Source organism: Staurois parvus, unplaced genomic scaffold, assembly GCF_062004578.1.
Source record: "Staurois parvus isolate SC_StPar_1 unplaced genomic scaffold, SC_StPar_1.0 ptg000727l, whole genome shotgun sequence".
Classification (NCBI taxonomy): domain Eukaryota; kingdom Metazoa; phylum Chordata; class Amphibia; order Anura; family Ranidae; genus Staurois; species Staurois parvus.
In genome coordinates this window covers 3,087,492-3,103,505 of record NW_028318523.1, presented here as the reverse complement: position 1 = coordinate 3,103,505, position 16,014 = coordinate 3,087,492, and the positions used below count along the sequence as shown (strand labels likewise).

Below are 16,014 nucleotides of genomic sequence, written 5' to 3'. Positions count from 1 at the left end.
TAAAAGAAGACAGAACATTTTTGGGGGAAAAAAAAAAAAACACACCTTTTTTTTTTACTTTCTGCTATAAAACATATCCATATAAAACATAGCCTACAAACGATGGTATATACTGGTAACGATGGTGATCAGTGACTTACAGTGGAACTGTGATACTGCAGTGGGCAATCTGACACTAACTGATGCTGGGTGGGAAAAGACTAAATGACACTGACATCACCAGTGAAACCTATACAGAGATCAGTGCTAATAATATACTCTGTCACTGTACTAAGGACTTGGAAGCGGTTAACATTTAGGGGCAATCAAAGCGTTGTGTCTACTGTGTGCTGTTTTCACTGAGCAATGTGGTGTTTTTTACTCACTGCTTTGCAGGGGAAAAATAAAAAGTAACCCATTTGATCACCCATGAGTTTTTTATTTTTTATATAAATAAAAGAAGACAGAACATTTTGGGAAAAAAAAAAAAAAACACACCTTTTTTTTTACTTTCTGCTATAAAACATATCCATATAAAACATAGCCTACAAACGATGGTATATACTGGTAACGATGGTGATCAGTGACTTACAGTGGAACTGTGATACTGCAGTGGGCAATCTGACACTAACTGATGCTGGGTGGGAAAAGACTAAATGACACTGACATCACCAATGAAACCTATACAGAGATCAGTGCTAATAATATACTCTGTCACTGTACTAAGGACTTGGAAGCGGTTAACATTTAGGGGCAATCAAAGCGTTGTGTCTACTATGTGCTGTTTTCACTGAGCAATGTGGTGTTTTTTACTCACTGCTTTGCAGGGGAAAAAAAAAAGTAACACAACGCCTCTGCCTGTAGGGAGCCCTGTGTTGTTTACCAACACAGGGCTCTCTTCTGTCATTTGTTTCTGTGGTCAGCAGGTTCCACACTAAATCACTGGCCTGGAGTGAATGGAAGCACATCCGGTGAACAGCAGGAACCTGGAAGAGTGGGAACCTGGTACAGCGGAAACCTGAAACAGCAGAAACCTGAAACAGCGGGGCTGCTCTGCTACTGTATATCTGTGATAGGCAGTCACCAACTGGTTAAAGGATATCTAAATCCCAGAAGAAAACAATATATGACAGTTTAGCATGTCCTTAGATGTGGGGACTGCATTAGTTTTCCTTTTAGGCTAGAAACATTTTCAGCAAATACAGAAAATACCTGTTGGGCTTGCAGGAAATGTAGTGCCCCTGTGACTAATAAAATACATAACATTGTTTGTACTTTCAGTTCAGCTCTTTGGAAAAAGGATAAGTTCACCTTTTGACAAAATATAATAAATGCACATTTTTTTGCAGGTAAAAAAAAGTGCATTTATTTATTTTTTGTTGCAGGAGCCTGTAAAGCATTGCACCAGCGATCAGCAGATCGCTGGTGCCATGCAGCCCTCCTGCAGACCTGTCAATATATCTGCTTGCCTGTACGAGATGTATGGGCAAGCAGATGTACTGAAAGGAAGAATCAATGAATTACCACGGCACTCCACAGCTCCATGATAATTCATTGAGAACTACAAGCAGACAGCCGTAAAGGCTGTAGGGTCTTGTAGTGCATTCATTCACAAAACTCTGCGAATGAATGACCCTAAAAATGGTTGGAACATGTAACATGTTCCCAAAGGTGAACTTATCCTTTAACTACTTATCTCATCAGCCGTCATGAAATGGAGATTAAAAAAAGCCAAATTTGTTTGAAGTTTAGCGTGAATGGCAACCATGGCACCTTCCATACATACGGGGAGGAGTGAGAATAGCCTATCTGGGATGAGAAGTGTGTAATTCGTAGGATCACCAGGTGAAACCAAAGGGAAAACGTTTGAAAAAAGAAAAAAACGAATACTGCCATCTCATCTAAGGCCTGGTAAGCTGCAGTATATTTAGTTTTTTGGGGTTAGATTACCTTAAAGACTGTATTTTCTACACTGCTGCAGTAAAGCCGGTTGCAGCTAAGGCAGCAGAATTGGGACAAGAGCAAATAATCAAAAAGCCACCGGCCAAAAACTCTTTAAAAAAACATTAATTGGGCAAGTTCGTAGAACTGCCCTGATCACGGACTTTACCTCTCCATCCCCTGCTACCTGTGGTGTAGGGGTCAGAACACAGCCATGGGGGCAATGTCATATATGTAATTGTTTCAGGAACATGTATGTGTAAAGCTGCTATAAAGTAAGGTGAATATTTGCAAGAATTGACCATATTATTCTTGCCATCAGATAATAATTGTTATACATAAAAACACAAGCAGGTAGTATTTTGCATAGAAGACATAAAGTACAATGTGTAAAGGGTGCTGTCTATAGTCAAATGGAAAGTTTGCATGTGCATCCAATAAGAAAAATGTACAGAAAGAAATCATTTTAAAAAATAGCCAGTCAGCTTACAGTGGAAGGTTGGCAAAGAAAAACAAAAAAAGCCAAAAAGTCAAATGACTGCTGACACTTGAAATTGCTCACTAGGGCAAAAGTGCACACGTACAGGAGAATGATCACTGAGGGGTTAACAATAAATTCTGAAGGCTGGTAGAAGCTAAATCACATACTAAAGTGGTGTATATTTGTATATCATAGCTGTGTACCTGCTGTGTGATGATATCGAAGGCACTGCTGCATCTGAGTATTAGTCTCACCAGATTTGGGGCTATCACTACTGCGCTGATGAAAGTTGTACCTGGAGACCTGCCGTGTAAGGATCCCCCTTCTTATAAAAGTGGTGGATCTGTGCTATCTGCACCTCTCCTGGTGACATGAATACTGGGCCATGAGCTGTGCATTTTGGTGTTAATCTAACTGATGGCATGGATACTGGGGAGTGAACTGTGTCTGTTGTAAATCTAACAGATGGTATGGATACTTGTGAGTGAGCGTTGTATATTGTAGATGTAACATTATGGTATGGATACTGGGGACTGAGTATTGCCTATTGTAGATCTAGCTTATGGCTTGGATACTGGGGAGTGAGCCGTGTCTATTGTAGATCTAGCTGATGGTATGGATACTGGGGAGTGAGCCGTGTCTATTGTAGATCTAGCTGATGGTATGGATACTGGGGAGTGAGCCGTGTCTATTGTAGATCTAGCTGATGGTATGGATACTGGGGAGTGAGCCGTGTCTATTGTAGATCTAGCTGATGGTATGGATACTGGGGAGTGAGATGTGTCTATTGTAGATCTAGCTGATGGTATGGATACTGGGGAGTGAGATGTGTCTATTGTAGATCTAACTGATGATATGGATACTGGGGACTGAGCTGTGCCTAGTGTAGATGTAACTGAAGGCATGGATACTGGGGAATGAGCTATGTCTATTGTAGATCTAGCTAATGGTTTGGATACTGGGGAGTGAGCGTTGTCTATTGCAGATGTAACTAATGGTATGGATACTGGGAACTGAGTGTTGTCTATTGCAGATGTAACTGATGGTATGGACACTGGGGAGTGAGCTGTGTCTATTGTAGATCTATTTGATGACATGGAGGGGAGTGAGCTGTATCTATTGAGGTATAGATCTAACAGGTGACATGGAGATTGACCTATGTATTGGGGTATTACTCTCACTAGTGGATACTAAAAATGTAAGTGTATTTGGGTGGAGATTTCACTATTCCATCCTAAAAAAAGGGCTAGAGTTCCGCTTAAACTCAACTGTCATGGAGCCCAATCAGGGATTCACATGCTGTTAAAAGCCCCTTTACTGCAATATGCACAGAATTCTTACCTCTTGTTTAACTGTTATCTCCTGAAAAGTTGATGCATCGCTGTCTTTATTCTCAGATGTTATTCCACTTTCTTCTGTAACAGGGATGGATGTTTTGCTGGTTCGTTTGGCAGCAGGCTAATTTGTTACATGCAAAGAACGGTAAAGGTAAAACATTAGATGAAGTCTTCAGTTGTTTATGAAACAAACCACTATGATAGATTACCCCACACCATGATAGATTACCCCACACCATGATAGATTACCCCACCCATGATAGATTACCCCACACCATGATAGATTACCCCACACCATGATAGATTACCCCACACCATGATAGATTATCCCAATATTCAAGCAGACCCAGTGTCAGATATATTTTTTAATGGTAAATGCATGCATGCCGAAGTGTTACACTTATTGGCAATTATGACTTCTCGCAGTCAGTACAGTAACCCCCCTGACATCTGCTGTAGGCCACTTGCACATGGGGCAACTAACTGCTGTACCTCCAATCTCAGCATTTTAATGCCCCAAAAGCGCAATTCAAGCAACCAGTCCCAGTCAAAGTTTTTGACAGGCTGAAATATGCTGAGGCTGGACGGGGATGAATGCCGTACCGAGTGATATTTGCGTATAGCAATGTATGTGCTCAGGGATGAATGCCCAAAATGCAGAATACTGGTGTTCCAGGCATTTACCCCTAAGTGTAAAGTGCCCTAAATTTCAGTACGACTCAAAACAGTGTTCAGTCCAATCAAGCCGCAATACACTTCAGCAGAACTCTTGGGATGGACCAGATTGATTCGCTTTGATGTTGCTGACCAATCAGAATTGATCTGATCCATCCTGGAAGCACTGCATGGAGAAGAAGGAGGAGATTGCTGGACTGGCTGCAGGGGTGCCAACAGCTCAGCAATCCTAGAAGCACAGTAAGGACCATGGGGGAGGAATGGGAGGGGAGGGTGTACAGTGTTAGTTTACCTATACCGAATAAAAGAGGAACTAACATTTTAAACTTTCTCTGCCTATAAAATGTTGGGTTACATGGCTTTAAGACACACAGCAGGCTCCCCTGACTGCCAACCCTCCCTTTATACCTATATCCTATGCCAGATAAAATAGGTTACCTCCTCACTATATATACACAGTGGTTATAGAAAAGAATGAACCCCCTCCCCCTTTAAAATAATCAAATTTTCTTGCTTGTCAGCCTGAAATGAAGACAGACACAGTTTTTGTTTTATCCAGCTGTATTTACTCAGTGCAACTTATAACATCCAAGTGAAATATAGAACACCAACATGTCAGAACAAAACAAAAACAAATTAAAAAAACAGAATCACTAAGTTGAAAAAAAGGATCACCCGCTTGTGTCAGCACTTTGTTGAACCAGCTTTTGCTTTAATTCCAGCCTTTAGTCTGTTGGGATATGTCTCTGCGAACTTTGCACATCTAGACTTTGCAATATTCGCCCGCTCTTATTTGCAGAACTGATCAAGTTCAGTTAAACTTGATGGTGACCGTTGGTGGACTGTAGTCTTCAAGTCATTTCACAGATTTTCAATGGGGTTTAAGTCTGAGCTCTGACTAGGCCATGCAAGGACATTCACCTTTTTCTCCTCCAACCACTGTGTGCTCATTTTTGCTGTGTGCTTTGGGTCTTTGTCATATTGGAAGGTAAACCTTCCCATTGACAAATAAAACAAACAAAAATTCGAAAACAGAATCACCGATTTGTAAAAGGGATAACCCCTCCTAAAAATGACTTGTAAACTCAATCAGGAGTAGCTAACCACCTTCTCAGTGATACACAAAGCCATTTGAATTTCAACTGTGATCAGCTGTGGCCATTCTGATTAGCTCAGCATGAAAAGGGCTTTCCTAGAGCATTTCAGTCCCTAGTAGTGCAACTGAAGCAAACAATCAACTACGGGTGGCAAGGCACTGTCAAAAGATCTCCAGGATAAAGTTGTGGACAGGCATTGAAAATCTGTGGAATGCCTTGAAGACTGCAGGCCACCATTAAATTTAACTGGACTTGATCAGTTCTTTAAAGAAGAGTGGGCACATATTGCAAAGTCTAGATGTGCAAAGTTAGCAGAGACATATCCCAACAGACTAAAGGCTGGAGTTAAAGCAAAAGGTGGTTCAGCAAAGTACTGACACAAGGGGGTGATCCTTTTTTTCCAACTCAGTAATTCTGTTTTTGATTTTTTTTTTTTTTTCTGCAATGTTGGTGTTATATTTTTCACTTGGATGTTTTAAGTTGCACTGAATAAATACAGCTGGATAAAACAAAACCTATGCCAGTCAATGCAGTTAAATCATTTATTAAGAAGTGGAAAATTCAGGGATCTCTATATACCAAGCCAAATACAGGTAGACCAAGAAAGATTGCAACCACGATTGCCACTAGAATTGTTTGGGATACAAAAAAAAAAACCCACAGTCAACCTCAGGAGAAATACAGGCTGCTCTGGGAAAAGACGGTGTGGTTGTTTTGAAGGAGCAGAATATGATGATACTTGAACAAAAATTAGCTGCATGGTCGAGTTGCCAGAAAGAAGCCTTTACTGAGCCAATGCCACAAAAAATAAAAGTGAATATTAATTGTATGCTGCCACTTATTTCAATGATACACGTGTATAAACGTGCCAGAGCTTGCTGCAAACAATAAGTAATGTGTGTTCTCACAATGCCACAAAAAAGCCCAGTAACGAATGTCAAGTTGTTGTGGGGAATATTGTAACTGGGCTTTTTTATGGCACTTGTTTGTGCAGCTCATTTTTGTGCAGGTATCGTTGCATTGTGCTCCTTCAAAACAACCACACCGTATTTTCCAGAGCACCCTGTATTTCTCCTGAAGTTACCTGTGGGTTCTTCTTTGCATCTCGAACAATTCTTCTGACAATTGTGGCTTAAATCTTTCTTGATCTACCTGCCCTTGGCTTCTTAATAAGCGATTCAACAGTACTGACTGTCATATTCAGAAAAAGATATATCTTTATATCCTTTTCCATCTTTATAAAAGTTCCATTACCTTGTTAAGCAGCTCTTTTGACAGTTCTTTTCTGCTCCCCAAACTCACTATTTATACACAGAAACCAATTGCAATTTAAAAAGCCACAGATGTGGTAAATTAACCTTTAATTGCCATTTTAACCCGTGTGTGTCACCTTGTGTGTCTGTACCAAGGCCAAACATTCCAGAGGAGGAAAACTTTTGATCATGGCCACTTGGGTGATTTCTGTTATCATGATTTAAAAAGGAGCCAAACAACTATGTGATAATAAATGGCTTCAAATTATCATTATCCTTAAATAACAGTTTTTTGGCATGATCTGTCATATTTTCAATATAAATGCCAACATTTCATGATTTCTGGCTGGGTATGCAAAGTTTTGAGCACAGCTGTGTGTGTGTATACATTATATATATATATATATATATATATATATATATAAAATACTCTTCGCAATCCTACATACATTTTAAAATTTTCTTTTTCTCATTTAGACAATATATCACCTCATCATTAATTTTGTAATCTCATTCATGTTATTTTTATTATAACATTACATTATAAATATTTTTTTATTTTACTATTCATATATTTGTTTACATGTTACTGTTTGTTGCGAGGGCTTCTTGTATATTTTCTTTCCATTGTAATACTTCATATCTCTTAAAAGAATACAAAAAAATAATAATATGAAGAGTGTAGGAGTTATTAACGTGTATCAGTGGAATAACAACCATTAAATCAGCTCCACTGTGTCCACATTGAGAACTGCTACAAGCTCCATTCTATAGACTCCTCTACATTCCACATACATAGCTGTGTCTACAGATCACCATATTACACAATTATGTCACCAACATCGCTCACCTTCCGTGGTTTGGGAGCAGCCGCAGTCTTTGCTTTTGCTGCAGGTTTCTTAGTGGGCTCTTTAGGTTTCCTTGCTTGTCTTTTGGCTAGAGGGGCCTTTGCCTCCGGCATCCATTCTTCCTCATCCTCTTGAGAGTCGTCTTCTGTTTCTGACCTGATTACAGCAGCATCAAGTAAAAGCTAAATATTTGATGGTTGGACTAATGGTTTATCTGTAGCCAAAACTTTTTTTTCTTAAGTTTTGAATAGAGTGAGAAAGGGTTAAAACTGTTGTGTTAAAGTGTTACTAAACATCGGACCCTGCAGTCACTATATCCGGTCTCCCCGGACCCTGCAGTCAATATATCCGGTCTCCCCGGACCCTGCAGTCACTATATCCGGTCTCCCCGGACCCTGCAGTCACTATATCCGGTCTCCCCGGACCCTGCAGTCACTATATCCGGTCTCCCCAGACTCTGCATTCACTATATCTGGTCTCCCCGGACCCTGCAGTCACTATATCTGGTCTCCCCGGACCCTGTATTCACTATATCTGGTCTCCCCGGACCCTGCATTCACTATATCTGGTCCCCCCGGACCCTGCATTCACTATATCTGGTCCCCCCGGACCCTGCAGTCATTATATCTGGTCCCCCCGGACCCTGCAGTCACTATATCTGGTCTCCCCGGACCCTGCAGTCACTATATCTGGTCTCCCCGGACCCTGCAGTCACTATATCTGGTCTCCCCGGACCCTGCAGTCACTATATCTGGTCCTATACTATATATATATTACACACACACATATACACACACATACATACACACTGTGCTAGGCAGCACAGCGGCTAAATGGTTAGCACTTCCACCTGGTAGTACTAGGGTCATTGGCTCAGATCCCACCTGCCTGGAGTTTGCATGTTCTCCCTGTGCTTGCGTGGGTTTCCTCTAGGTACTCCGGTTTCCTTCCAGACTTCAAAGACATGCTGGTAGGTTAACTGGCTGCTGTCTAAATTGTCCCTAGTATGTGTATGTATGAATGTGAGTTAGGGACCTTAGATTATGCGCCCCTTAAGGGGTTAGGGACTGATGTGAATGTACAATATATATGTAAAGCGCTGCGTACATTGATGGTACTATATAAGTACCTATAATAAATAAATTATATATATATATATATATATACATACACACACTCTCTTTCAATAAGTTATTTTATGTTACTGGAGATATATAAATATGTGAAACAATATTTAAAGAAAAAAAAAAGAAAAACCTTTCCATTTCGGTTTTTGGCTAAGTGTTTCCTGAATATTCGTTTCAGTTCACCACTACTTTAAAGACAAGCATTTCCTTTCTATCAGCTACCGAAAATCCACTGTACATACACAAGTAGTAAATACTTACATCCCGCTCAAGAACGACATTTCCAGCTTGGGGGCGGCTATGGGCCTTCGCGCTCTTTTAGGTAACTCAGACATCTACAATTCACACAGAGGAGAGAACAGTCTATAAGAATACTATAATACTATAATACAATATAGGCATACTATAAGTATAAAGGATAACAGAAAACTCATAGCACTTCTTGTATGATAGGGCTACTATACTATGCAGAAAAGATACAAGAGTAGGGGGAGATTTACTAACAATGGAGCACTCAGAATCTGGTGCAGCTTCACAAAAAAAGATGGAAATTGATTGGTTTCTATGCAGAGCTGCACCAGATTTTGCACTCTCCAGGTTTAGTAAATAACCTCCAAGGAATGTACACAGGGCACATGCAACATGCTGCATAGATAATAATCAGATCAGCCAGGAATGCCGAGACCGCTCACACAATGCTTACTGCATAGATGGGTATAATCATTCCATTCACCAATCAGCCATATCATTATGACCACCCACCTGATATTGAGTAGTTCCCCCTTTTAGTGCCAAACAGCCCTGACCCATTGACACATTGACTCCACTAGACCTCTGAAGGTACGCTGTGGTATCTGGCACCAAGCCGTCAACAGCAGATCCTTTAAAGCAGGGGTGTCAAACTGGCAGTCCTCCAGCTGTTGCCAAACTACAAGTCCCATGAGGCATTGCAACACTGACAGTTACAAGCATGACTCCCAAGGGCAGAGGCATGATGTGACTATTTTTGCAACAGCTGGAGAGCCGCCAGTTTGACACCCCTGATTTAAAGGATAAGTTCATCCTTTGCAGGTTAAAGCAAATGTGAATTTATTATTGTTTGTTTCTGGAGCCTGTAAAGCATTGCACCAGCGATCAGCACTTCACAGGTGCCATGCAGGGCTCCCTCTGACCTGTCAGTGTATCAGTGTATCTGTACATCCCGTCTGAGCAAGGAAGGCTCAATGAACTATCATGGTGCTGTGGAGCGCTATGGTAGTTCACTGAAAACTGGAAGCTTTTGCGTCTGGCGGAACTAGTAGTTTTCCCATTCACAGAATACAGTAAATGAGTGAGACGGCGGGGTGGTCGGAGCCCCACACGGATGTGTTTTTTTAAAAATTGTGACAGCTAACGGGGAGAAGATCCCCCACTAGCTGTCACAACGGGGATCGGGGGAGAAGGGGGCCGGTTTATTCGTAACATGTTACACCCTGAACATGTTACAAAAGGTGAACTTATCCTTTAAGTCCTGTAAGTTGTGAGGTGAAGTCTCCATGGATCAGACTTGTTTTTCCAGTTTATCCCAGAGACACTCAATTGGATTGAGATCTGCAGAATTTGGAGGCTAAGTCAACACTTCAAATGTGTCATCGTGTTTCAGACCATTTTTGCAGTGTGGCAGAGCACATTTTTTTCTGCTAAAACAGATCACTATCAGGAAATCCCATTTCCATGAAGGGGTACACTTGGTTACCCATAATGTTTAGGTAACTGGTATGTCTCAAAGTAACATCCCTATGAATGGCAGGACCCAATGTTTCCAAGCAGAACATTGCCCAAATCATCACACCACCTCGGCCCCCTTGCCTTCTTCCCATGCTGCATTCTGTTGCCATCTTTTCCCCAGGTAGGTGATGCATACACACCCGGCCATCCACATGATGCAAAAGAAAACCTGATTCATCAGATCAGACCCCCTCCTTCCATAGCTCTGTGGTCCAGTTCTGATGCTCACATGCCCATTGTAGGTGCTTCTGGCTGTGGACACGGGGCAGCATGGGCATCCTGACCGGTCTGTGGCTATACAGCCCCATACAGAACAAATTGTGATACCCATTTTTTCTGCTTTCAACACATCAACTTCAGTGACAACATGTTTACCTGCAGCCTAATATGTACCATTGACTTTCAGATGCCATTGTAACAAGATAATCAATGGTATTCATTTTACCTGTCAGTGGTCATAAAGTTATGGCTGACCGGTGTATATGGTGGCCACGAGTACATCCTACACAACAACATAACTCCAGGAAAACAGTATACATGTATAACCCGGGTCACGAACGCCTCGTTTTTTTGTAATTTTCGGTTCACGAATGAAAATCCATTGAAAAATAATGCCTTGGTTTACAAATGTTTTTCGTAATACGAACAGATTAATTGGTTTTCAATGCATTTACAAATTTTTTTTTTTTTTAATCATGTCCCTGTACAGTATTTATACCTTTAAAGTGCACTTTATAAAGAGTTTTGTACAGATAAAACTTTTTTTTACTTTTTTCTGACCTCCGGAATGAATTAATTGGTTTTCAATGCATTTACAATTTTATTTTGCAATACGAACGGAATAATTGGTTTTCAATGCATTTACAAATTAATTTTTAATCATGTCCCTGTACAGTATTTATGCCTTTAAAGTGCATTTTATAAAGAGTTTTGAACAAGTAAAATACTTTTTTTTTTTTTACTTCTTTCTGACCTCTGGAACGGATTAATTGGTTTTCAAGGCATTCCTATGGGAAACCGCGTTTCGGTTTACGAATTTTTCGCAAAACGAAAAGTCCCGCAGAACGGATAAAATTTGCAAAGTCCCGCAGAATGCATATAAAGAGTTTTGAACAGATAAAAGACTTCTTTTTTTTACTTTTTTCTGACCTCCGGAATGGATTAATTGGTTTTCAATGCATTCCTATGGGAAACCGCGTTTCGGTTTACATATTTTTTGCAATACGAAAAGTCCTGCAGAACGCATTAAATTTGTAAACCGAGGTACGCCTGTATATGTTTACCTGTAATTCATCCTGTAGGGCTCATTTGTTGATGAATCCTAGGTTCACACTAATGCAGTGCAGGAAAGGCTGGGAACCAGGTACGTTCCCCACACCGCATTCCAATCGCACTGCCCTTGTGATCTGCTGCGGGTGTCAATACAAAGTTAACAATACCCCAGTGTGTTTGCCTGCAGCGGATCGCACAGTATAAAACAACCATGCCACCTAAAAAAAGGTGCATGCACGTCTTTGGGGCAATTTGAGCCCATTCAAAATCAATGGGCTCAAATCACACTGAACTTAATCGAATGCGAATTTCACAGGAATGAAGTGCGGTTCGTGTGCGATTCATGTGAAGTTCGCTAACCGCGGTTCGATGTGTGAACACCCATGTGTTCCAATTCTGGTGCAGACAAAAAAAGGGTCCTGCACTTTGTGGTGCGGATGCGGTGCAATTTGAGCCATGCAAAATGTACGGATCAAACTGCACCGCATGCGATTTGGACAGGAATGAGGTGCAGCTCCTGTGCGAATCACATGCGGTGTGCCGTACCGCATCAGTGTGAACCCGGGCTTAGGTGGTATTTAACCACTTGCCGCCCAGCCACTGTACATATACGGCGGCAGGGCGGCACTCGCAGGCAAAACCACGTTTTAAAACGTGTGTTTTGTAAACTAATAGGGGGTGCGCGCGAGGCACGCCGCCGCCCTATCTGTCCCGCCAATCACCACCGCAGATGTGAGTCGCCGGGTCACAGCCGGTCCTTAGCGGCTGTTTCCCGGCGATCGGCGGCAAACAGTGACAGACAGCACAGCTGCAGTAGCTGTGCTGTCTGTCCCTTCCCTGCCAGCTCGAGGATGAGCTGATCGAGAAAGAACAGTTTCTCTTTCTCGATCAGCCTTGTCCTGCCCAGTACACACCCCCGCCCCCTACTAAAACACTCCCCTCACTCCTATAACCCTTCCCTGCAAAATAAAGTTAACCCCTTCCTCCCCATTGCCATTAGTACAGTGTCAGTGTTTTTTTTTTTTGCACTGATCACTGTATTAGTGTTTTTGGGGATGTCAGTGACCCCAAGTCAGTACCCCCCAATGTCAGAATGTCCGTCGCAGTCCCGCCATAAGTCGCTGGTCGCTGCCATAAGTCCCTGATCGCCGCCATAATTCGCTGATCGCCGCCATTATTAGTATAAAAAAAAAAACTAAAAATCCCAGTATCTTTCCCTCCATTTGTAAACGCTATAACTTTCACGTAAACCAATTAATTTACACGTATTGGGTTTTTTTTTTTAGCAAAGACATGTCGCAGAATGCATTTTGGCAGAAATTTATGACTAAATTTGATTTTTGCATATTTTTTTTACTGGACATGTTTTATAGCAAAAAGTCCAAAATATTGTTTTTTTTTCCTCAAAATTGTCAGCCTTTTTTTTTTATAGCGCAAAAAATAAAAACCGCACAGGCGATCAAATACCACCGAAAGAAAGCTCAATTTGTGGGGGAAAAAAGGATGTAAATTTCATTTATGTACCGTATTGCATGACCGCGCAATTGTCCATTAAACTAGCGCAGCGCTGTATAGCAGAAAAATGGCGTAAATTGCAGTATCTATACCATAGATTGTAGACGCTATAACTTCCACACAAAGCAATCAATATACACTTATTGGGATTTTTTTTACCAAAAACATGGAGCAGAATACATTTTGGCCTAAATTTATAACCAACTTTGAGTTTACTATATATTTTTTATAGCTGAAAGTAAAAAATATTGTTTTTCTTCAAAATGTTTGGCCTTTTTTTGTTTATAGCGTGAAAAATAAAAAGCGCACAGGTGATCAAATTACACTGAAAGAAAGCTCTATTTGTGTAAAAAAAAGGACGTACATTTTGTTTGGGTGCAGCATTGCATGACCGCGCAATTATCAGTTGAATTACTGCAGCGCCGAGTAGCAAAAAGAGGCCTGGTCATTAAGGGGGGCAAATCCTCTGGAGCTCAAGTGGTTAACTAGCACTAGGTTTTTCATTGTTTGCTACAGAAATGAAAAAGTACAAAAATATTTTTGAAAAAAGAATTCTTAGTTTCTGTTATAGTTTTGCAAATAATGTTTCTTTATACATTTGGAACAAATTGTATTCTGCTACATTCTTTGGTAAAAACAACCAAATCAGTGTAAGATGTTTACTATGTGACAGCTAGAGAGTCTGCAAGCCATGGTACTGTATATAGCCCTGAAAAGCCATCAATCCTGATGTACCGACGGCCCATCTCATTTCTGGAGGCCCTAAACTGTCAGGACAGTGCAAATCCCCCCCAAATGTCTGGGCACCCCCCAAAATGACCACATTTCGGAAAGTAGACAATCCAAGGTATTTAGTAAGAGGCATCGGGAGTTTTTGGAGGTTGTAATTTTTTGGGGAAAACGAAGAAGTTAAATAAAATTTAGGCTTTTTTCACTATTTTTGTTTATTTTTCCTGCTATCACCCGTCACCCGTACAGCATCATCATATGACTGGCGTGGTGGTGATCGGGGACAGTGAAGCTGTGATTGGCTACACCTAATCACACAATATAGGGTGCTGTGATTGGCCCAGGTACCATGTAATAGCTGTGGGCCAATCACAGAATCACAATAGTTGTGAAGCTGTGATTGGCTACAGCTAATCACATAGTATAGGGTGCTGTGATTGGCCCAGGTACCATGTAATAGCTGTGGGCCAATCACAGAATCACAATAGTTGTGAAGCTGTGATTGGCTACAGCTAATCACACAGTATAGGGTGCTGTGATTGGCCCAGGTACCATGTAGTAGCTGTGGGCCAATCACAGAATCACAATAGTTGTGAAGCTGTGATTGGCTACAGCTAATCACATAGTATAGGGTGCTGTGATTGGCCCAGGTACCATGTGATAGCTGAGGGCCAATCACAGCATAGTTTTTTTTTTTTTACATGGGTGATGATAGTATGAAACAGCACAGCTGTCATGAATGGCTTCCATTCGTGAAAGTTTGCTGACATAATATCTTGTGATCGCGGTGATTGGTCATGTGATCACGATACTCAAGCTGGATAGTGAGCACAGTGCCGTGCAGTGTCCTCTGGTGTAGGCGGGCAGCAAGTTGTTAAAGCCCACTTCCTGGATGCCGTATATGTGTGTTATGCCATCATTAAGGGTTGGAGGGGTGCTAAAAACACGGCTCAGTCGTATTTTTTTTACTGCTTCCAACCACATTAGCCTTCTATCCGATGGCATGCAGGTGACTGTCCACGATATAGTGGCAGTCAGACATCCGCCATTAAACCAATCCTCTATAAATAATCCGCCAATGCACAGAAAATGGGGGAGGGGACTGAGCTCAGAGGACCAACCCCAATCCTCCAGCGCAGGCGCTCTGCGTCCTCACCGTGTCATGGCGGCACAGCGTCTGGTCTGCGGCACCGGCCATACACTGACCAATCTGATCGCTCCATGAATCTGGACCCTGTCACAACCATCGATCACTCACACTAGGATTCTGAGTGACAACCCGGCCAATCACAGCTCCAAACCAATGGTGTCCAGTATGGGCTGACCAATCACATCTTCTCTTTTTATTCTGAATGAAATGATGGAGTAATAATACAGGGACACGTCTGGAGAGCAGGGAGGAGGAGCAGCAGCTGCTGCTGAGGAACAATCTCCCCTGGTATGATGAGCAGCTCCTTCTCCTCCCACAAACCAACCCCCCGGAAGACACAGCTCTCCCCGATCACACACACACCACCCGGCACCCCGATCCCATCCTACGGCACACCTCCACACTCTCCTCCCGGCGACGCTTCAATCTTCCTGCGCTCTCCAGGCCCCGCCTCCTTCTCTACGGAACGCTCCGAGGACCAAAACACCATCGGGCCAGGGACAAAGGGGGCGGGAGGAGGGGGTGCGGCCCAATGCGGAAAAGGGGGGCGATAGGAGGGGTGCGGCCCAATGCGGAAGGGTGGGGCGGGGAGTTCGGAAGTGTGCACCAATCGTGGTGTAGGTGGGCGAGGCCAACCTCGGGAGAGCGGTGCCTGCTCGGCAATTGCTTAGGGGGCAGACAGTCCGAATGAGTGTGTGGGTGTGAAGAATAGGAGGGGGCGGGGCCTCTGCGAGACAGGGCGCAGTAGAAGTGTGTGTGGCGGCAGTCTCTGGGAGGTTTTTTTTTTTTTTTCTATGGTTAAACTGGATGGACATTGGTCTTTTTTCAGTCAGACTAACTATG

General features: G+C 42.2%; 1 protein-coding gene across 2 annotated transcripts in view; it reads right to left on the bottom strand.

Moving 5' to 3' along the window:
• The window catches only part of SRBD1 (S1 RNA binding domain 1), a 275,758-nt gene extending 260,073 nt beyond the window's left edge, over positions 1 to 15,685 (bottom strand). For both annotated transcript variants that reach the window (XR_016306420.1, XM_089653922.1), the window contains exons 1-4: positions 15,568 to 15,685; positions 9,000 to 9,073; positions 7,614 to 7,767; positions 3,743 to 3,859 (exon numbers count right to left, since the gene is read on the bottom strand). Coding sequence is in view for 1 of the 2 variants with exons in the window: in XM_089653922.1 (XP_089510048.1) it covers positions 3,743 to 3,859; positions 7,614 to 7,767; positions 9,000 to 9,073 (345 nt within the window). In the remaining variant the exon portion in view is untranslated. The remainder of the gene's footprint in view (positions 1 to 3,742; positions 3,860 to 7,613; positions 7,768 to 8,999; positions 9,074 to 15,567) is intronic.
• Between the last annotated feature and the right edge of the window lie 329 nt (positions 15,686 to 16,014).